Source organism: Caretta caretta, chromosome 1, assembly GCF_965140235.1.
Source record: "Caretta caretta isolate rCarCar2 chromosome 1, rCarCar1.hap1, whole genome shotgun sequence".
NCBI lineage: Eukaryota > Metazoa > Chordata > Testudines > Cheloniidae > Caretta > Caretta caretta.
The window spans coordinates 187654795-187678030 of NC_134206.1; the positions used below are offsets into that span (position 1 = coordinate 187654795).

At 45.9% G+C, this 23236-nt stretch overlaps 1 protein-coding gene across 2 annotated transcripts; it reads left to right on the forward strand.

The window, feature by feature from the left end:
• The first annotated feature begins 870 nt into the window (after nt 1–870).
• On the forward strand, nt 871–23236 carry MAEL (maelstrom spermatogenic transposon silencer). 2 transcript variants are annotated; one of them, XM_075118001.1, is made up of 12 exons: nt 871–964; nt 3691–3777; nt 9844–9934; nt 11510–11665; nt 13480–13521; nt 14569–14696; nt 16489–16543; nt 16675–16816; nt 18309–18371; nt 19997–20129; nt 20611–20689; nt 22693–23236. In XM_075118001.1, the coding sequence occupies exons 2-12, from the start codon at nt 3727–3729 to the stop codon at nt 22803–22805; spliced, it is 1053 nt and encodes a 350-aa protein (XP_074974102.1). In that variant the 5' UTR covers nt 871–964; nt 3691–3726; the 3' UTR covers nt 22806–23236. The 2 variants fall into 2 exon arrangements, with proteins under 2 accessions (XP_074974102.1, XP_048725525.1); XM_048869568.2 differs by lacking the exon at nt 871–964 and adding an exon at nt 1055–1310.

The following is a 23236-nucleotide window of genomic DNA, read 5'->3' on the forward strand; positions in this document are numbered from 1 at the left end:
TGCAGGTTGGCAACTGAGGCATTAGGCACCTTTCAGAATCTCATCTGGAGAGGCTGTGTGACTTGCTTATGGTCTCACTAGAAGTCTGCAGCAGAGCTAAAAGAAAAGGAGTACTTGTGGCACCTTGGAGACTAACAAATTTATTTGAGCATATGCCACAAGTACTCCTTTTCTTTTTGCGGATACAGACTAACACAGCTGCTACCCTGAAACCTGTAGCAGAGCTGTTTCCAGTACCAGCAGCCTAGAACCTCCTGTGTTCTCATGGATGTCCTGCCTCCTGTCGGTGACAGTCAAATGAGCAGCATTCAGTTAAACTAGCAGTAAGTTCAGGAGGCCTGTCAGGTTCTAATGCAGCATGCAGTTGCCCTCACCCTCATAACTGAACTGAGGTCTGCAGGCCAACTAGGAAAGCGCTTGTGCTGGTACTCGGCCTAACGTCCTGTTGCCCCATATAGGAGTTAACTCCCCACTGAGCAAATGGAGCTGTTGACTCCTCTCAGAGCTACCGCCTCAGGCCGCCACGGCAGCATCATTGACACCCCGCTCGTAGCTGGCTCCCTTTGCAATGACAGGGGGCTAGAGGCGCAGGCTGATCATGGAGGGCAGCTCAGGTTTAGCACAAAAGACACACACCTGCGTGGTTGTGGGTAGCCTGGTCCCCCTGGGCCAACTAAGCTCCTTATCCCCCATACTGCATGTCCCTGCGCGCCCGCCCCACATTGTCCCCTCTGGGCACCAGCAGCCCTTGCTGGCACGTCCCGCGCTGAGTGTGGGCCAGCCAACTACGGCTCCCAGCATGCCCTGCGCCCATGGTTCGGAACCGCAAATCGAGACTACAAATCCCAGCGTGCCCCACGGCGAGAAGGCGAGTCCCTTGCTGGTGCAGCACTCGACTCTCTCTCTGGGAAGCCCGCGGGGCGCGCACCGCCGGAGTCCTCTCTCACCGGCCAATAGGAGAGAGGTGCACGTGCCGCCTCGTGGCTCATTCGGATCCATGCGCGCGCGGGCTGCTAAACGATATGATTGGTTCTTTCTTCGCGGAGCGGGGGGGGCGGGGCTGAGAGGGAGAGGATGCGGGGAGGCCGCTGACGCGTGGGCGGGGAAGCAGCGGCGTCCGGCCCGAGCTCAGAGGCCTCGTTGGCGGGCTCGCCTCCTCCTCCCCCCCCCGCCCCGCCATGCCGAACCGCAAGGGCGCGCGCAACGCCTATTACTTCTTCGTGCGCGAGAAGCTGCCCGAGCTACAGCGGCGCGGCCTGCCCGTGGCCCGCGTGCCCGACGCCATCCCGCTCTGCTCGTGGGACTGGGCGGTGAGCGGGGCCTGGGCAGAGCCGCGCGTGGGCTGCAACCCGGCTAACCCCGCGGGCCGGGCCGGGCCGGGCCGGCGGGACCCCCCGCGGGAGGAGCGGCCAGGGCTGGACTCCCCGCATACTCTCATGTGCATCTCTCCCCCCCCCCCCCCCAACCCCGGGCGTGCATCTGCCCCCATCACCACCACCCACAGTCCAACCCCAGGTGTGCACGCTCTCTTCTGCCCCCCCAACACACACCCTCCAATCCCGGGTGTGCATCCCCCCCAGCACCCTGCCCCAACCCCGGGTATGCATTTCTTCCCTGCCCCCCAAGCACACACCCTCCAACCTCAGGCATACATCCCCCTATACCCCCCCCAATTCTGGGCATGCATCCCTTCATACACCCCCTCCCCCAACTCTGGGCATACATTCCTCCCCTCCAACCCCAGCTGTGCATCACCCCCATACACACACGTACCCTCAATTCCGGGCATGCATCCCCTCTGTACGCCCTCCTCCAATCTTGGGTGTGCATCCCCCCCATACACACTCCAACCCTGGGTGTGCATCCCCCCATATACACACATACCCCCAACCATGGATGTGCATCACCCCCATACACACACTCACAGACACCCAACACTGGGTGTGCATCACTACCATACACACGTTCCCCCCAACCCTGGGCTTGTATTCCCCCCATACACACTCATCCAACTCTTGGCGTATATCCCCCCCCATACACACACACCCAACCCTGGGTGTTCATACTCCCCCAACACAAGCATCCTCCAATCCTGGATGTGTATCCTCCCCACCAACAAACACACACACCCTGCCCCAGATGTGTATTCCCCCCATTACCTTCTCCCAACACCTACCCCTGGGCATGCACCCCATCTACAAGTCCTTCCTCTCTCCTCCCCCTTCCCGCCCCGGGCACACACTCCTCTATACCTCCACACAAACACTCCATCACTTTTCCATGCTGCATAGAGATCCTCTCTGGGATGAAATGTCTTCCTCTTTAGCTAGAGAAAGGCAGGAGGAAATGCTTTTTCTCTTTTCTGTTCATGGTGTTTGTTATGTCAAATCCGAGTTGCATGTTTCCTGACTTTACTCAGTTTTAAAGGGACTCTCTTGCGGGGAGTGGGTAACTGGGTTTGAGCTGCCCAATGTGGATGTGACACTATTAAGATGTAAATAGTAGACAGTTCTTTGATATGTTAAGTAGAAACATCTTTAACTATTAAAGGGATTTAAAATCCAATTCTCTTCACTATTTATACTGTTTTAATTTTTTCCATGTTATTGGTGAATCAGTGAGGTTTGTCTTGCTTCTAGGTTTTCAATATTGAAGTTTCTAAATTATAAATAGTACAGGATAAGGAAAAATTATTTCACTTAGAATTTTTTTAAAAGGACACTTTAAACAAAAGTTTAAAAATGCTTATTACTAAATCTAAAATTTGGGACAAATATGCCATTCTTTAAAGGGGAACAAAAACAAGTCTGAATATAGAAATGTAATTTTGCATTTTTAAAAATAGATTAAAATCTTGATCCTTAATTTTAAGCATGTATGTCAGTGTTTGCTGGATTTGATCTATGGGAACAAAACATTTTGCCAATACCTAAAAGCTAGTAAGTGAAACTGACCAGTCTGGTTTCATAGCCCAAGTTGAAGAAAAGGCAAAATGTTAACAAATGGCATTAGTAAAAGAGTGAATTAGATTACTAAAATTCTTTTATTTATGCTCGGGCATAAATACTCAAACTTATTTGATCGGGCCCCCCTTTTTTGTGTCTGTAGTTGTTTAGGCCTCTGCTCCCACCACACTGGTACATATACTGCTGCCCAGCTCTGAAGTCAGAGTGGATGCCACCCTTACTCCTCTGCTGCTGCTGGCGATGGTGCTGCCTTCAGAGCTGAGTGCCTGGCCTTTCCAGCTGCCCAATTCTGAAGGCAGAGCGGCTTCTCAGCCCCCGCCTTCGAATACGTTCTGTTCCTCCTGCCCCCTCCCCCCCCCCAATTTGAGAACCTCTGTGCTAGGGTGTGGCTAGTAGCACAAGATCAGTGTGTTAAAATATTCATTAACCTGATTTTGGCCCTTAGTCTCGCAGCTTTATTAATAGTGCATAATCTCTCCCCCGGTGCCCACTTTAATATTAAAAAAAAACCCAACAATCTCTTTCTACTAAGAAATTCACTTGCCATCTGGCCCTAATGGTGTATCAGCCAGTACTGGCTCAATCCAGCTCCATAGCTGCTTTATCTCACCTACTCTAAGTCAAAGACTACTTATTCTCCTAGAACTTTCTGGATTCTGGAGCAAGTTTGTCTTCTTAGAAGGAAATGGTCAGAAAATAACTTATATAACAATTTTATTCCCAGTTGTTGACTCAGGATGAAAAGGAGAAATATGCAGAGATGGCTCGTAAATGGAGAGCAGAGAACTCCACCCAGGCATCAGTGAAACAGGTAAATGGGAAGGTAGAAGAAGAAACCTGGAATTTGGAGTGGGCTGAATAAGAGGAGTAACACAGTTGCAGGGGTTGGTCAAAAATTGTGGCACACAGGGCCACCCTAAAAACTTACAAGAAGCTTATCTTCTGCCCCTTTTCCTTTGTTAGTGTAGAAATATGCATGGCTATAATATTAGTTTGTAATTGTATCTTCCTTGGTAGTCCAGAAATGTCTTGAATTTACCAACAATGTAAACCTATAGTTTACCATCACCCTACAACTACTCTTAAATGGAGGAGAGAGCCTGCAGTTCAGTATTCTGCCACACTGTGGACTTTTCCTCCAGAGTCTGCCTTACTCTGGATTTGGGGTTGAAGCATAACTTTCAAAGCTTCGTTTCTGACAGCCGGCTGCTTATCTGTCCTGGGACAAAGCAAACCATTACTGTGGAATGCTGCTGCTGCTGCAGAGTCAGGCGCTTGCACGTGTGTGTGAGAGAGAGGGTGGGGGCTGATGTCGGCGTTTCCCCCTGCCGCTGTCTGAACTTGCAAGACAGCACGCTGACACACTCTCTGCCCCCCAAAACCCACTGTCTCTCCCCCTGCATACACACAACACAGTCCCTGTCACACTCCACTCCCTCTCCCCCCATTTGAAAAGCACGTTGCAGCCACTTGCGTGCTGGGATAGCTACCACAATGCACTGCTCTTTGTGGCGTTGTAAGAGCTGCTAACGTGGCCATGCCACTGCGCTTGCAGCTGACGGTGTGAACACATGGCAGCGCTTTCCTGCTGCTGTCTCTGAGGGCTGGTTTAACTCCCGGCACTCTACATCTGCAAGCATAGCCATAGCCTTACACTAGTGCAACTTCTGTATATAGTTTATTGACTATTGTCCATTTCAGGACATAATGATTTTCTTCTTAGCTCTGCCAAGTTGTATATTTTTATTGTGGTTCTTTATATGTATGCAAGAAGACAAGATCCATACCTCAAAGAGCTTATTTGTTTCCAGTTTAAATTGGTAGCACAAAATTTCTCTTAAATGGGTCAGAACAAAAAACAATCCAAGCAGAACCCTGCTTTATGTTCCATGCAGTTTCATTTTATGGACAATATCTTATTTACTGGTGTAACTCACAACTGGGTTCCAGTTATGAGGTGGACTTGTTACCCGGGGTTCTTTCAACCCAAAGCTCTTGGTAATTTTTACTCTCTGCGAGGTGGTGTCAGGAAATAAATTGGGGAGACACGGCCGTCCAACCGATAGATGGCTGGCACAAACAGGACAACACAAGAATGCTTTCACTTAAAACTAAACTTTACTTCGTCTCAAGCACTTATACACACGTCTGCAACAAGTTAGTAAAACACCCCCAACCCTTGATAATTACCAAAGCTGAGTGTGGCTCTCGAGTGGCACAGTGGCAGCCCATCTGCTAGTGGGGAACACAAGATGCATCCAGAGGGAGAGTCCAGTCCTGAAGAGTCCCGCTACCTCCAACTTTTCCCCCTTATTTATACATTAGTAATAGAATGACATGTTCCTTAAAGCAAACGTGTTAAGTAAGCAGTTTCAGTGGTCAAGTGGGAGGTTCCTTCTGATTATCGATTAACCAGGTGTGGGTTTTTCCACCGTTTGCACCCTTGAGGCCCCAATAGACATTCCTGGGGCACATCCTGCTCTTCTAAGATGCATATATCAGCAACTTCAACACAATTCTTATCAGGAAGGACGTGGTGTCAAGCTGACCTCTCTATGGCACCCAAAAAGTCCTTTCCCCTCCTGCCTTGGTTAAGCTAAGCCTGCTGACTTGGCTGCTTTTAGCAATAAGCCATAGTGGTTTCAGGCACTTTACTGGTTTGCCAAAGTCTCCCCGTACAGACTGTACCCTTGAATTCTTACTAGGACATTTGTCTTTCCCTGGGAACAGCGGTTATCTAGAACGCTGATATGCGTTAGTGATTCTGAAAACACTAAGTAGTGCAAGAGACCTGATATCTCTAAAGGGTGGTCATGATTTGAAGAAACTCTTATAACATGTTATCTCAGTAGGTAAGGAGACTTGGATCATGCTTCCTGTGTTGGGAGGTCTTGCAGGTGGGGGAATGGGATCTGTCCTCCAAAACATTTCTAGTTACAGCTTATCTGTCAGGAAGGGGAATGAGGAAGACTGAGTCGTATCTTCGTAGCTGAACACAATTGGTCTGTGGATCATGGTGTAATAGATCAGAACTCTCCCGGTGTCATCTTCTAGAGATGAAGAGTTCTTTAACTTGAACTACCACTCTCAAGTCTCCTGGTATTAGTAGAAAAGACAGTTAATGTTGGACACCTTTGTTCTCTGGGAATGGACGTGTCTGTGTCTATATGCTGGCTACTCTTGGAGTCAGAGGTCCTGGCATCATTCAGGAGATAAAAGTTTTTGAAGATCCTGTTAGCGTCTTACCAACTTACATAGGATTGGTTTTCAGCTTTCTTGCAGGTGGCCTAAACTGATATCAACAGGCTGAGTCTAGCACACTTGGCGCACATCCAGCCATACCTCGGTGCATTCTCTGACAACTCAGCTCCTGTCAAGGTGGAAATCTGTAGGCAAGCAAGTCTCAAAGCAGGTGGCTTGAATCACTTTGTCCTCAGTGGCCTTCTCTTTGCCAATGGGTGAGATCTGGTGTGTGTTACCTATGGGCCCATAAACCCCTTTACTTGCTCTGCACAAGAGCTGTCTGAATACTTCCTTAAGTCATCGTTAAACTGCTTTTCATGAACAAGTGACCTTGTCAAAGACACGACAATGTCTCTCCAGCCTTTTTTCATCAAATTCATTTGAGGCTTGACATTTTGAAACCCCTAGGTCACACTGTCTGGAGTGGCTCGCGACTGAGTGTGCCTACCTCAGGGGAGATGCCCCAAACTGGTGGTGTGTTCTAGAATTAGATGTCACCAAGCCAGTATTAAATGTGAACTCCTGGATCACTATAATAGTCTTACCATGGAGTCACAGACAGTCTCCCAGACTCTCAAGCCTGTCTTGCCGCTCAGACAAACTGCAGTTAGTGATAAATGGTCACTTATACCAAGAATCACTCCACGTTCAGGTTGCTTCCAGTCCCAAGAGACCAGTCATTCACCCTCAGGTGAATTGGTACCCTAGATCTTACACTAGAGACAACCGCTATAGCCAATCCTGTAATGAATTGTTTAAGGTTATGTCTACACTATCACTTTTGAAAAAAACACCCCTCTGAGTGACATAAGTTACACCAACAGAAGCGCCGTGTGGACAGCTCGTTGGAGGTGGTTTAATTATGTTGATGGGAGAGCTCTATCCCGTCAGCATAGAGTGGCTAAACGAGTGATCTTACAGCGGTGCTGCCGTAAGCTCACTCGTGTAGACATGGCCTATAGGTTTGTTAGCTAGGAAAAAGCAATGTGAGAGTTATTTGCAGGTTAAAGCAAGCAATAACACACCAGTGAGTTACCATTTAAATCCTAAGAGTGACAGAGTTCTAGTGATCTGTCAATTCAAAGTGTCTTTCAGGGCAGATTCAGGGGTAACCACTGGGAATCTCTGCCTCAGCTTATAGCATCTGGCCCTGTCAGAGTTCAAACAGCGAGGAGAGAAATGGAAAATTTTCCTGTGACTGTTTTATTTCCTTCATTCAACTTCCATGCCAACAGGAGGAGCTTCCTTGCAGGTAGCATTTCCCAGGTGTGAGAGAGCCATTAACCAGTCCTTTGAATTGTGATGGTCCTTGATGACCCATTTGATTTTGATAGTCCTTCTGAATGGGTGGGGGGTGATTCCCGGGATTGAGGGCATAGCTACACTGGCTCAAAGTGCTGTTGTGGGAGCACTCATGTAGCGGCGCTTTGAAGTGCGAGGTGTGGTCACACAGGAGCGCTGGGAGAGAGGTCTCCCAGTGCTCCTGATAATCCACCTCCACGAGGGGATTAGCTCCGAGTGCTGGTAGCGCGGCTCCCAGCACTCGGAGCCTGTTTACACTAGCGCTTTAAAGCACTCTGACTTGCTGCGCTCTGGGGGGTGATTTTTCACACCCTGGAGCCAGCAAGTTAGAGCGCTATAAAATGTACGTGTAGCCAAGTCCCAAGTTTGCAAGTTCAGAGCAAACGTTTTTAAAGTTATACAGACATTACAAATGAGATTAATGCATGCAGCAACTTACAAGTGTTTCAGAGTCTTAAACGCTAAATACATTCTTATAAGACTAATACCTATTTTGAGCAAAACTTACAGGTGACCTGGTCTGGTTTCCAGCTACAAGATTGTCAGTTCTTATCTAATGCCTGCAGCCTGGATAAGAGCTGGCATCTGGCCTGCCAGTGGCACACCCTGTTAAAAATCTTTGGTGTCACATAACAAATATGATCCCGAGAAAGCTAAAGAAAAGTTCCTTTTGAGCCTTTCAGTACTCAGAGACAGAAGTTTTGTGATAACCATCACCAGGAAGTGTACTATCTCTACTCCTAGGATGCTTTCAGGTTTTAATGACTAATCTGCCTTTATATTACGTTTTACAAAGTTATAGTGGTGGTACAGAATCTTCTGACAACATTTCTGCCCAAGAAGCCAACTTCCACTTTCATCCTGCCTACATCCTTCGCACGCATGCAACCCCATCCTGGCGAGGCCCTTCTCTGCATACTTGACTTTCAAGATCCTGGGCAACTTTACTTGGGGGAAAATGAAACCCTTAGGTGAACTTTTTTTGTTTTGCTAATCACTTATCTCTGAGGTGGGGGGGGGGGGGATCTCTCTTCAGTCATACTGAACTCTTTCCTAAAGCAAGGAGAATCCAAACAATTCCATTGCTTATAATTTCTTTTTTGGGATGTCTTTACTGAATTTGACCAATTTTTGGAGGAGTTCTTCGCTGGTATACATTCTGGTCATGTTCATGGTTAAACTTACTATTTCAGGACATCCCTTGAACTTACCTCCTCTCCAGTGTTGGGAATGTGCATTAAATAATATCTTTAAGGAAGGGAAAATTGCTTACCTTGTAATTCTGCTTCTCCAGCAATGTTGTCATGCTTGTACACCTCAGAGTTTGAGGGGTTCAGTTGATAATGTAATGTCCTTTGTTCACACAGTGAGCACTCACTTCTACATTGTTGATTACATGTTCTGAGAAGGTTGACTTCCTCTGTACTAAAGAAAAGGAGCACTTGTGGCACAGACTAATACGGCTGCTACTCTGAAACCTGTCATGTTCCTCTGTACTGTTTTCTTAAAAAAGAAGATTGGTGTAAGGGAGAAGTGTGTAGGTCTCTTACATATAATTGAAGTTTGAGGAGCTCTTCCTTCCACATTTTAAAGGGAGCTAGTTTAAATGTTCTGTGGCCGCTGATGTTCCTGAAATTAGAGCATGCTCTGGGGGCCAGAGCTCTGAGGCCAGCCTAGCGGTGCATCAGAAGGTAAAAAACCCTAAGAGTAATGAGAATCTTTTCATGACTTGTACTGGAGACACAAGACCCGAAATTGAGAATCCTGCATGATACCTTCAGAAAAGCAATAAATTGGCATTACTTCCCTGCTTACCCTGTAATTCTAACTTCTGAAATATTGTGTAATAATGACTAATAAAGTTGATGTGAAAGAAATTATGTCTTTAGCCTGCTCTTTACAGGCTTTTCAATTAGGGGGAAAAAATGGAAAACTGTGTTAGACTTTCATCCCTTCCCCTAGGATGTGTCTATAGGCTTGGGAGATGATGGCTTCCTTCTGTGTGACAAATCTAAACGTGGATGAAATGCCCTTCTGTGGATGTTCTTTTTTTAATTCAGAGGCTTGGCTATAGTTCCTTCTGTGTGTTGGTAAATTGGTGTGGGCACCACTAATATCCTTTGTGTCAGAGGAGAAAACATGCCTGCTCCTAATCTGCCTGCGTACTGCAAACTGCCTGCATACTGCAAACTGTGGTCAGGTGGGTTTAGAAGGAGCAGTGCTGCCATCCATTCATAGAGGGCAAAGAAGGAGCTATATTATGGTCCTTCTCTGACTGGAGGAGCAGACTATGTACTTAACTCTATTTTGTTTTCTCCCGCCTCCCCATCAGATTTCTCCGGTTCCTGCACCACTGCCCATGCAGATACAGAGAAGCGCTTCTGTTTCAGATGCCACCAGTCTTTCTTGGAAGAATGATCAGGGTAGAGTAAACCTAAAGAAGCTTAATCCTAAGGATCTCGTAGTGTTGGATGACTTCCATAAGGAGCAGAATTGCTACATCTGGCTTACAGGCCTTACCTGGAGAAAGTGGGAAATTCATGTTTAATTTAGATCTGAATATATTTAATATGTCAGACAAAAATTAACTTAGTTAAAATAACTATTCATAAGTTGTCCTACAGTAACAAAGGATTTCATAATAGAAATGTAGTTCACAATGGTCAGGGGGCAGTTTCTGCCCACAAACGTCTGGCTGTACCTCCTTTTAAACTTAATGGGAGTTGCATGTACATATTTGAAGACAGAATAAGGCTCTTAATGTCTGTAAATGGTTGGAGATAAACCGAAGTGAACTGTTGCAGGAAAGCATTTCTGTTGTAACTTCCGTTTCATTAGGGATATACAAGGCCTAGTCCAGACTTTGGCTACCTGTGTGCTTATGTCAAGTATAACAGGGTAGGAAGTTTTTAGATGTCTGAGTGGAAGCTCAGAACAACAGTATAGACACTGGATAACAGGACAGCCTAGCCTGGGAGAAAGCTATTGTGTCAGCCAATGCTGTACTTGCACATTGGCTGGCTGGTGTCTTATTAAATAGAAGCCTGAAAAGCCAATCTGTTCCCATCTGCATTTCCGTGTAAAACTGATACTGAGATCGGCACTGACTAGCAGCAAAGGAAACACTCAGAGCACTGCCACAGTGCACTTCACCCTGCCTCTAAGAAGCTCTAGTATAATATACAGTAGCACTTACAAAATGCTATAAACAGTCAAGCCACCAGCCAAGATACATAAAACTTGTGCAAGCACTAAGTAAAACCTTATTGAAGAGAGAATGGGCTAGGCTGGGGGTGAAGGAATACCCTTCATCTCTGTTTCAGTGACAATTATCTGTATAGTTTTCACTGACTGAAGTCAATATTTTAGTAGTTTGGACCTGTTGCTATGCTAAGTCTATGAACATTCGTTCTTGTTTGTATCATACATAACCTGTCACATATTATTGCTCTGTTATTTTAGAGGTGAGCTTTCTCTAAGGGCTCTTTGATTCTTTTCAGCCCCTCCACAGTGTAAAAGCACTATATCCTTAGTTCAGTCTGCCTCCTGCTGGATTTGGTTGAAGCTTAATGTGCTGTTTAGAGTTCCTGGTATCGGTGGCATTTCCCATCCCTACTTAAAGAGACAATGTTGGAGAGCTTTATTGGAGGGAGGTATGAGTGGTGGTGTTGATGGATTCCAGGCCCCTGGCGTTCTTGTTAACCTGTGCTGTGATATTTACAAAACAATACCATCTGAATTAACCTGGAGGTGAACTGTGACCGCAGAATCTCCTGATTTATGCAAAAGTGTCCTTTTAACGGTTATCTTGTCCTCCCACATGTTTTGTCCAGTTGTTATCCCGTGTCTTTACTCAGTTGTGTGGCCTAACATAGTGGGACCTTGATCTTCGATTGGGACAGATAAGTGCTGCTGCAGTATAAATAATAATGTTCACTGGATGGAAAAAGACTTGCTTGTTCTCTCCTCTAGTGACCCCTGAAAATTTCTCCTTCCAGCTGTGCTTGGGAACATCTTCTACTTCCTGAACATTTACAGTCATGGTGAGCTGCCCTCTCCCTGTGAGCAGCGCTTCCTCCCTTGTGAGATTGGCTGTGTCAAATATTCACTACAAGATGGCATAACAGCAGACTACCACCGCTTTGTAGATCCTGGTGAGCCTTAAGGGACGGAGGGGAGGAAACTCATCATTTCAGTTGTGTGGAAGGATGAAGACTTTTTAATCTCACCTCTCCCAGCCCAGTTCAAGTTTCTAGCATAAGACACGGTCCTGTTTCCAGGTGTTCAGCATTTTAGGTAGATAGTAGCAGCATAAATGCCTGTGGTTAAAGCTGCCTTCTACTAAAGTCTGCAGAAAGGTGGCCTTTGGCATCCAGACTGAGTGAGAACTTGGAGGGTAAAAGAAATCTTGTGAGAAAGTAGTTGAAATAAAATCCTTTACGAAGCTGTCTGGCCATCAGCTGGAAGAAAAACTACTGTGTAGGTGGGAGGCTGCACGCTTGTGTATGTTGGATTTAATAGTAAAATGCATTTGCCTAGATGGGGCCAAAACACAGAGGTATGCAGCAGGTTGTAAAATGTGTGTATTGTGCAAATGAGTATAGCTAAGAAAATGTTTTAAATAAGTGGACATTCATGGCAGTTATGCAGGGACACATGATGATAGATAAAGCTGTTAACTAAGCTGTTAACCTGTTATGGGATAAGAGGGAAGGTCCTCTCATGGATTGGTAACTGGTTAAAAGATAGGAAACAAAGGGTAGGAATAAATTGTCAGTTTTCAGAATGGAGAGAGGTAAATAGTGGTGTCCCCCAGGGGTCTGTACTGGGACCAGTTCTGTTCAACATATCCATAAATAAAGGGGGTAAACAGTGAGGTGGCAAAATTTGCAGATGATACAAAACTACTCAAGATAGGTAAGTCCCAAGCAGACTGCAAAGAGCTACAAAAAGATGTCGCAAAACTGGGTGAGTAGGCAACAAAATGGCAGATGAAATTCAGTGTTGATAAATGCAAAGTAGTGCACATTGGAAAACATAATCCCAACTATACATATAGAATGATGGGGTCAAAAGTAGCTGTTACCACTCAAGAAAGAGATCTTGGAGTCATTGTGGATAGTTCTCTGAAAACATCCACTCAATGTGCAGCGGCAGTCAAAAAAGTGAACAGAATGTTGGGAATCATTAAGAGAGGGATAGATACCGTAATAAGGCAGAAAATATCATATTGCCTCTATATGAATCCATGGTATGCCCACATCTTGAATACTACATGCAGGTGTGGTCGCCCATCTCAAAAAACATATATTGGAATTGGAAAAGGTTCAGAAAAGGGCAACAAAAATGATTAGGGGTATGGAACGTCTTCCATATGAGGAGAGATTAATAAAACGGGGACTTTTCCACCTGGAAAAGAGACGACTAAGGGGGGATCTGATAGAGGTCCATAAAATCATGACTGGTGTGGAGAAAGTAAATAAGGAAGTGTTATTTACTCCTCATAACATAAGAAGTAGGGGTCACTAAATGAAATTAATAGGCAGCAGGTTTAAAACAAACTAAAGGAAGTATTTTTTCATACAACGCACGGAGAACCTGTGGAACTCCTTGCCAGAGGATGTTGTGAAGGCCAGGACTATAACAGGATTCAAAAAAGAACTAGATATATTCGTGAAAGATCAGTCCATCAGTGGCTATTAGCCAGGATGGGCAGGGATGTGTCCCTAGCCTCTGTTTACCTGAAGCTGGGAATGGGTGGCAAGGGGTGGATCACTTGATGATTACCTGTTCTGTTCATTCCCTCTGGGGCATTGGTCACTGTCGGAAGACAGGATACTGGGCTAGATGAACCTTTAGTCTGACCCAGTATGGCTGCTCTTATAGCACAACGAGGTATTGTTCATTATTTAGAGTTTGTATATCTGTTTCTTGCTTGATAATGTGTATTCTCTCTGCCCTCTTGCAGGAGTGGTGCCACGTGGCTTTCGGTTTCATTGTCAAGCAGCAAGTGAGTATCGGAGGAGGAAAGGGGTGGGATACAGGGTTTGGAAGTTTCATTGGCTTGTGTACACCAGTCCTTTAAACATTTGCCTTGCTTGTGAGAAGTGATGCTTCTCTAAGAACTATGCATCTCGCGTCCAAGAGAGAGATGGGCACTAGAGCAAACTGCCTGAGGGATTTCATAATGCTGTGTCTTCCATAGACCATAAACTCTTCTTTGTGAATAACTAGTCATTAAAGAACCTCTGACACTTCTAATTAATGATGGTGTCTTACCCAAACGTCCATTGTGGGTAATCATGTTCTGTTGGCTATGATCTGCCCTCCACACGGAATTCCAGTTAGCTTCAGTATTTCTGTCCTAAACGACTGTGTAACTTCAGTGCATGATGTTTCGTAGCTGTCGTTTCCATCTCTGAGGTGGCTGTCTTTCGGTGGTGGGTAAAGCATCTCCCCCGTGTGTGTGCGCATAGCTTGTAAAAAATAAATAAATGGATAAAAAAATACACTGGAACCTTGTTTTTTCCCCAAACTGGAAGATGCTAATATAAAGTATCATTATTAAAGAGGAACCTCTAGAAATACAAACCTAATACTTCTCCATGCAGCATTGACATTCAGCAAGTAAAGTATTCCTACAACCCTGTCGGTTGGCCCTCTGTACTATTTTAACTTCTACTGCATTGTTTTTACCTTTCCCTTATATCACCATTTGAGCAGTGTTTATAGATTCCAGTTAGTGGACTTCCTGTCCCTACACACACTGCTAACGGACACAGCTCCTGCCTCCCTTTATCAAAATACTTGGGTAACTCTCTCTTTAAAGCAGCGTAGGGCTCTCACCTCAGATCATCCCAGATCTTTGGGGAAAATAAGTAGGTGCATGTTAAAGGTGAGGTTCTGGTGGGTGCATGAATCTTGCAGATTTTACCTGTGGATGGTAGGTAGGACTGGGAATGGAGAAAGCAGTGCGTTTCTTTAAAAAATAAAAAAAAAATTTAAAAAATGGACTGCTTATATCCCATTTTTCTCTCTCTTCATTAACCTCTATTAGGTGATGCCACTCACAAGATCCCCATCTCTGGTTTTGAGCTCTCAAATGCTGGTCACCCTGTTGTGTTACGTGAACTTTACACGTTTGTTCAGCCAAACTGCGGCAGATGGCCACCTGTGTACTGCAAGGTAGAATCCAGCCCCGTCCAAGTTAGGGCAGCCCTTCAAAACACACAGTCCTATTGTAGTTGCCAAAAGAAGCCTTTATAGCAGGGGTAGGCAAGCTTTTTGGCCCGAGGGCCACATCTGGATGGGGAAATTGCATGCAGGGCCATGAATGTAGGACTGGTGCAGGAGGGAGTGTGGGAGGGGGTGTAGTGTGCAGGAAGGGGCTCAGGGAAAGGGGTTGGAGTGCAGGAGGGGTGCAGCGTGCGGGAGGGGGCTCAAGGCAGGCGTGCAGGAAGGGGTGCGGAGTGTGGGAGGGGGCTCAGAGCAGGGGGTTGGGGACTCAGGGCAGGGGGTTGGGGTGCAGGAGGGGTGCGGTGGGGGCTCAGGGCAGGGGGTTGGGAGCTCAGGGCAAGAGACTGAGGTACAGGAGGGGTGTGGGGTGCAGGAGGAGGTTGGGGTGCAGGAGGAGGCTCAGGGTTGGGGGTGCAGGAAGGATGTGGGGTGTGGCGGGGGGTTCAGGGCAGGGGGTTGGGGTGCAGGCTCCCTGCCTGCCCTAGCCCCGTGCCTCTCCTGGAAGTGGCCGGCACCATTTCCCTGTGGCCCCTGTGGGGGGCAGAGGGCTGCTCGTGCTGCCTTTGCCTGCGGGTACTTCCCCCGAAGCTCCCATTGGCCGCAGTTCCCTGTTCCTGGCCAATGGGAGCTGCAAGGGGCGGTGCCTGCAGGTGAGGGGCTGCAGAGATGTGGTGCCGGCCACTTCCGGGAGCGGTGCAGGGTCCGCGGCGCCACAGGGGTGGCCATCCTGCAGGCCAGATCCAAAGCCCTGATGGGCCGGATCCGGCCTATGGGCCGTAGTTTGCCCACCCCTGCTTTATAGTATGGGTGGGGAATCTTTGGCCCGCTGCTTAATTTAATCCAGCCTGCGGCAAGTCTCTGTGCCGCGGGCTGGAAGCCCCAAGCCTCAGCGCCCCCCGTGGGGGTGGAGCCGCAAGCACCAGCTCAGCCCGCTGTGGGGGGAAGGCCATTAAAAGTCCGGTCAGCTCCGTGCAGCTCCCGGAAGCGGCTGGCATGTTCCTGCAGCCCTTAGACGCAGGGGCAATCAGGGAAGCTCTGCATGCTGCCCCCCCCAGCGCTGGTTCCACAGCTCCCATTGGCTGGGAACTGTGGCCAATGGGAGCTGTGGGGGCGGGCCGCATTCACAGTGCAAAGCCTCCTGGCCATGCCTCCACCTAGGGGCTGGACATGCCAGCTGCTTCTGGGAGCAAAGTAAAGCCAGAGCAGGCAGGGAGCCTGCCTTAGACCCACTGCGCCACCGACCAGGAGCCACCTGAGGTAAGCGCTGCCCGGTCGGAGCCCACAGCCTGAACCCCTAGCCCCAGATTGGAACCCCCTCCCGCACCCTAATTGCCTCCCAGAGCCCGCACCCCCTTCTGTACCCCAATCCCCAGCCCTGAGCCCCCTCCCGCACCCAAACTCCCTCCTGGAGCCTGCACCCTGAACCTCCTCCAGCACCCCACCCCTCTGTCCCAGCCCTGAGCCTCCTCCTGCACTCTAAACCCCTTGGCCCCAGCCTGGAGCCCCCTCCTGCACCCCAAACCTCTCATCCTGAGCCCCACCCCCAGAGTCTGCACCCCCAGGCGGAGACTTCTTTTGAGACTCGGGGAGAACTTTCAGGAAGAGTGACAGTGGCTTTGTCCAAGAACTAAAGTAGCTGGAGAAGATGGTTTAGGAATGGCGGGGGGGCAATAACTAAACTCCACTCCATACCTGTAGTTGTGTTCTGGAGCATGTGACAGTGAAACGTTTTTCTCTCTAGTCTGATGATTGGTACAGAGTCAACTGGTGTCTGAAATGGATGGCTAAGGAAGCAGGTGAGAAGTAAATTTTTTAAGACTGCAAGGAGTCTTAGTATCTCGGCAGCGTCTCCTCTATCCCACCTATATTTGTCAAAGTTTCTGCCATTCCTTCTCCTCTTCTTGACTCGGCCTTCTCTGAATAACAGGCACTGAGAACCAGCTGGAGCTTCTCAGTGTGGAAAACCTGGTGGTGGAACTGTACCAGCGGAAACTTGGAAAGGAGCCTTCCAAGACCTGGGTGCGCAACCTGCTGGATGTCTTCATGTGGGATTACTGCAGTAACACTAGGTATGGCATTGGCTTATTTCCTGAACAGGGAGATGTTATAGTGGTAACTATCTGTTAGCCAGATGCTTTAAACTGTCCCTCAGTGCCCTGCACACATACACCTTTCTTACTTCAGTGTTAGGTTAGCTGAAAACTCTAGTCTCATCATTAAGGCTGGTCTTCCTTGGATCATAGCTCAGATGTGGCTGAAGGAAATGCGCTCTTGGACAGTATGTCTCTGATTTTTCAAGTATAAGCATAGATTTGAAGGCTGTGAAGCAGAGGCTTGTGGGTTTGACTTGAGAGTGGAAAGGGGTGAGGTGAGAATACTTCCATGTGCTTGTGTTTGAAAGAGAGAATCTCAAAATACGAATATCTTTGCTTCTTTGAAGTTCACAAATCCATTAAAATTGCACTAAGAAAAGGTTTGGAAGAATGTTTGCTTCATTAATAATCCATTGAATTATAGTAGTCAGATGTTTTTATTTGTACCCCATAAATTAAAATACAGGAAAATTATCGGAATTATACTGCTGGACTGTACATCCATTTCTGTCTGTCAAAATAGTTTTTGTTTATTTTAGTAGAGGTGCTTAGATTAGAAATCAGAGCCAGGTTCTTTTGTTTCATCCATGAAAATCTATTGACTTCACTGGGTTTTTATGGATATATCTGAGCAAAACACCTTATATTTGAATAAGATTCAGTTGTAGTATATTTCTTGCCTTACCTTCATTTTTTGAATGTGTATCATGGACAGCAAAGATAGGCTCCTTAGTTTCACTTTCAGGTTCTCATGCAGTAGCACAGTGCTGCAACATCTGGGCTGCAGATGCTGCAGGGGAAGTTTAAAGTGACACTGTTAATTTCCTTCTGACATTTTACGTGTTATTGTTATAGGTAACAACTAAGACTGTAAACTTTATAACTCTAAGATTATAGGAGAGAAATATCTGTCTGGTTTTGAGAGTTTTTGATGGCATTCTGTATAGTCAGTGTCACTGTTTCCTTTGTATAGTCATTTCCACCTGTTTGTGTGAGTCATTCACACACCAACAGGAAAAAGAAACTGTCCTTAAAAAATAAAAGGGGCGGGGGGGGGGGGGCGGGGAGAGAAACAGGTATAGTACCAAAAAACTACTTTTAAGTCTTTGAAATTAAAAAGACTTCAAGTGGATGGTTTTCCTTAAATTCCACTCTTCTTTTCTTTTTTAAGAAGAAAGAGAAAATGTCTATGAGGTTTTATAAAACTACAACCTGTTAGCTTGGGTCCCTAAGTTTACATTTAGTTATGTGACATGGTCCCTTTTTAAAATTTAACGTATGTTACTTTTGGGCACCAAGACTGTGCCAGGAGTTTTCTAGGTCTGATTTTAATTACACTGACTAGGAGAAAGGGAGGTTAGCATCAGCCAACAAGTTTCTAATCCAACTAGATTAATTATATCCATCTAAATTAAGGGTGTAGTTTTGTTTCTATTATGAACTCAGAAGAATTTCAATCTGCACTTAGGTGCAAGTGGCATGAAGAGAATGATATCCTGTTCTGCGCTTTAGCATCCTGCAAGAAAACTGCGTGAGTACTGTGAAGGGGATATGTCTGATATGTTGCAGACAATCCTTAGCTTCTGGACTCTCTAGCCCTGTGCATCTGGCTTCTCTACTCCTCTGAGGAAAGTTGTTCCCAAGTTGTCTTTTTCTAATGGCTTCCTTATCTCTGTAGGTATTTCTTCGTTCGTTTCTCTTATTCTTTTCTGTAATCTGAATATTAGCAACATGATCATAATATAATGTTACCCCATGATATCAGTGCCTGCATAGACGGAGTTTGACTTCTATATTTGTGGGGGGCAAAGGGCTTAATACTATTAATAGGTATAGGTCTAACTTCTGGATTTATCAATTGTTAGTGGTACTTAAATTAGTGTATTTGAAATCGCAAATACAGTTTACATTCAGTATTTAATCACCCTTAATGTTTTGTTTTGACTTAATTATTTGCCACATTTACAAGCTGCCACTTTAAAAATTAACATTTACATAAAAACAAATTCTTGACTAAACAGAAATAAGTACTTTCATGTAACTATGAATTATGTCTCCCTGGTTTTAGAGATACGTAAATGTGCAATGCACACATCAAACAAATCCATTGGTAAAGCCTGTCCCCTTTGCCCATCTGCCTAAGCACATTCCACTCACATTTAACTTTTCCTGTTCACTCTCACTCACCTGGGCTTGACACTGTCAATGCAGTAACTGCGCAGACCCTTGGGAAGCAGCTCAGATCTTGTGTTCATTTGCTACAACGTTAGCGGCGCTGATTAGAAAGTGGCTCCGATGTCTAGATGCCTGTGTTTCTGGTTCAAGTCTCTTATTGCATAGGCTAGTAAAATTGAAAAGGCCCCAAGCTGGAGCTATGCTGTGAGGCATCAAGAACTGCTCTCCTGCCTTCCCCTTGCGCAGCCCAGGTGGGAATACCGACCGGGAAGCACCAAGGCCCTCGCGTCACCGTTCGCCACCCCAGATGTTCCTTCGTGCCCCCTAGGAGGCTGGGGGTGGGGGCAAGTAGCAACACTAGGCGCCCTGTGTGTCCAGCTCAGTTTCCCCACCTGGGCTGTGCTGAGAGGCATCAGGAGCTGCTCTCCTGCCCTCCCCTTACACAGCTCACATGGGGAAACTGACCTGGATGCACAGAGCGCCTGGTGTCACCACTTGCACCCCCTTCCTCCCCGTCCCCACCCAAACATTTCTCCGCAGGGAAGAAGCAGGGCCAAATAGAAAGGCGCTGTGCTTTTTGGAAGTAAAAGTAGGGGTAATTTAGGCAAATATCTATTTAAATAATTGCATTATCTCCCCAACAATTGGATATAGTAGCAGTCTTCCTGTTCAAACTGATTTAATAATGCAGTGCACCATTAAACAGTCATGTTTCATCCTGGGTGATGGGGGCAGTGATTCTTGTAGCTTCATGTATAATTTTTAAAGAAGATTGGCCTTTTTCTGGATGAAAGGATGATGATAGGATGTAGTCCTCATATCTCACCTTCCCTCCCCCCCACCTCAAAGTATTGGTGATAGCAGCTATTCCTTCTGTATGTCTTTCACTGTAAAGAGGGGTGGGGCTATGCTGCCTTTGTATATAAGAAATACAGTACAGAATTCTTATCAGAACTCTTTTTTTTCCTTTGCTCAATTTAGTTATTGCATCAGTAACACTCTTGCAGGCGTGTATGGAGTCTCGCTCACAACAGCTCACCTACCTCTGCAAGACTATGAGTCCAGCAACAACATAAATCCCAAGATGGTGGTACTGGATGCTGGACGTTTCCAGGTCATCTTCTTTGAATTTGTGCTGAATTATTTAGGCTGCTATGACTGCTCTTTTCCTGAAGGGGGCCTGGTTTCTTCCTGGGGCAGTGGAGTTGACCTTCCAGTGTCAGATTGGCTATATTCACTTTTACAGCCGGTGACATCCTTGTTCATAATGCACAACGAATATTTGGAAAGCCAACCAGGAAAGTTCTCCACTAGCTGACTAGACATCTTTCTGAAGTTTGTCCCAACCCTTTGCTACAAAAGCTCTGATCTGACTATGAGGTCCTCCAAAATATGCCGGCACAAATGATTCTTCTAGAATAAGAGGCAGGGAGAATTAACCTGTTTAAATCCTATGCAAATAGGCAGCCAGATATTCTGTCTTGCCTAAATCTTTACCCAGCACCCTTGGGTATCGTGAGTAGGTGTGGTGGATGCTATGTGAAAGAGAACACTTGTCTGTTCTGAAAAGGGGGTTTGAATTTTTTCTGCTACAGAAGCTGAGGGCTCAGAATCCTGGTTGTAATCGATACTTCAGTTCTCCAGTTCAGAAACAAGGTGCTGCCTCTTCTGCTGGTGAGTTTGAGACTTTCAGATTTGGGAAAGGAAAGAATGAGAATTAAGGTCTTTATCAGATGACTGTGGCGCTGTCCTCCTCTGCCCACCTCGTCTCTGGATACAGTAAATGGCCAGATCGTCACAATACCTCCCTTGGGTGGTACAGCTTCAGCTCATTCATGTATACAGTTGTAGATTTGATTGAACTCCTAATGTCTGACCTTAACCAGATGAGCCAGTGACAGTTTTACTGGAAAGAATTCCCAGAGCCAAAAAGGACTCCTCCAATTCATTGTGTTCAACACTCCTCGTGTGCTGTTACCTCCAGCTTCCTGCAGCTCTTCTTTCTCTCAGCATACACCAGGGTTGAGAGAGGACTTTCTGTGGGTATTTGGGGTAGGGTTGTCTTCCCAAAACATCCTGTTGTATAAAAAGTACAGTACATACAAACTCAATGAATACTTGTTGCAATGTGACTTCCATTATAAACTGGACTCCTTGAAAGTCTGCCTTTTGGGGGCTAAAACATTGTTTAGTTGGTCAGAGCCCAAAGATAACATTTATTTTATGGAAAATGCATCTGCTCAGGTACTTCTGAGTTAAGTGAGCAAGGGAAACAGATCTTCTTCCTAAGCCACAAAGTATGACATTTGCACAAGGGTATCTGAAATGTCAGATCATGGCTAGTCTTCAGTGAGGGCTAGTAGCTGTGAGTTTGCAAGAAAAACAATTTAAATAGTCTTTTTGTTTAAAATCTTTTTTACTTCATATACAGTCTTGCTACATTTCAAGTTGCAGTATTGTGGAGTTGGAGCAAACACTCTTTACTTAGCTCACAAAGAAGGGATTTCTTTAAACTTTTTTGGTTATTTTTATTAAATCAGTAAAAGAAAAGCAAAACAACTGAGAACTTTTCCTTTTTATAAATACTCTTGGCAGTATTAACCCACATGTACAGCATGTACTGTGCCAAATTCTGCTCTAGCTCCGTATAACCCCACTAAAGGCAGTGGTTTGCTTGGAGCAACAGGCAGTGGACCAGTTGCCGCTTTTCAAGTTCAATAGCTGTGTGCAATGTGGGTGGACTGACATTGCTAGGAGAACCTAACTCTTGCCTTTCCAGGCTCTCTGTCCTTAAATGCTCAATTTTAAGATTGCTCTGATGAAGATTTACATTTAACTTGTAACTTTACACAAACGCTCAGACATCTGAATACCTCATAGAAAATGTGAAAGGGCAAAAAGCTTCCATCAAACTAAGTTTCCATACCAACCTAAAGAATCCTATTAGCAGCAAGATAGTTGTCAATAGCATGTTGCAGCTTGGGTCTGCACCCAGGATGAAAGCTGCCGTTCACTCCTCCCTCAGATCTGGTCTGTCAGCTATCTGCAAACTCTAGCAGACATCACTGTCTCAGCACTCTGTTCACACTTTTAAGGCTGGTTTCCTTTACATCCATAAGGGCTAGAGAATTAGGCTTTGTGTACCTCATTTGCCCTGTTTCCAGCCAGTGATGTGGCTGCATTGATGTAAACCCCTAGTGTAGATGGGATAAACTAGGACTTGCTGTGTTGCAATTTACCACTGATTGAAACTAGAATAGACCAGTACCCATTAGGGATTTGAGTAAGGGCAGTCAAAACAGTGACTAGAATTGATTCAATCCTTTGTGTAGACCAGGCTGGAGTGGGGAGGGATTTTAAATGAAAATTTAGATTCTGGAGCACAGGATGGCAAACAGGGAAAAATACCAGTTCTTTGAGCTGCCTAATCCAACCCCTGCACTAAAACCATAAACTAAAAGTCCTGAGCTTTTTCCAGAGGGACGTCAGTGATGAACTTGGTGTACACTGAGGACAGCATTTCAAAGTCCAAGACTCTGCCTCTTGGTTAGGTCAATCAAACGGTGCAGCCCCACTAGTTTGCAGCTGAAGCAAGGGGACATAGGACAGCAGATCTCTTGAGTTATGAATGTTTTAAATGCTGATTGACTTGCAAAATGTACTGGTTAATTTCATAGGTGAACATCCCTCTGGAGTGACGTCGCCATATAGAACAAGCACCATGCGAGGAAGAGGAATCACTCGCTTGCTGGAGAGTGTCTCCAGACTTTCCAAGTCCTCCAGCAACTGAAAGCCCACCCGGCCTCCTAACCTTACCAGGAGAACTGCACATCCTGCTCTTCCCTATTCCCATGGTAGTCTGGGACTTCACCAGATTGCCGTTGCTTTGTCTGACCCTGTATGCAAAACCCTAAAATACATTCCCCTTCCCTTGACCCAGTGTAACGGTTCCCCTAGAATAATGACAGACCCATTGACTGGAGGGAATTTTTCTTTCAATTAGAAGAAAATCCTGGTTTTATCTATAGAACTACTTATTTTGAAGGGAACTGGCAACTTCTTGCTCTCTTGACTAAATGCAGTCTTTTGGCTTTTCTTTTGTTAGGTAATGGGAGGAGAAGTGCAAGAAAGAGAGGGTGATGGTCAGTAACTGCATGTTAAACATTCTTCTGGTGGTTAATGTAGCATTAAACATGTTGTTTGAATCATTTAGTTCTTTAA

Coding starts and splice junctions, on each gene's coding strand:
- MAEL (XM_048869568.2), top strand. CDS start 1,179: ATGCCGAACCGCAAGGGCGCGCGCAACGCCTATTACTTCTTCGTGCGC. Junction 16,817..18,308: donor GATTACTGCAGTAACACTAG/GTATGGCATTGG, acceptor ATCTGCACTTAG/GTGCAAGTGGCATGAAGAGA. Junction 20,130..20,610: donor TGGATGCTGGACGTTTCCAG/GTCATCTTCTTT, acceptor TTTCTGCTACAG/AAGCTGAGGGCTCAGAATCC.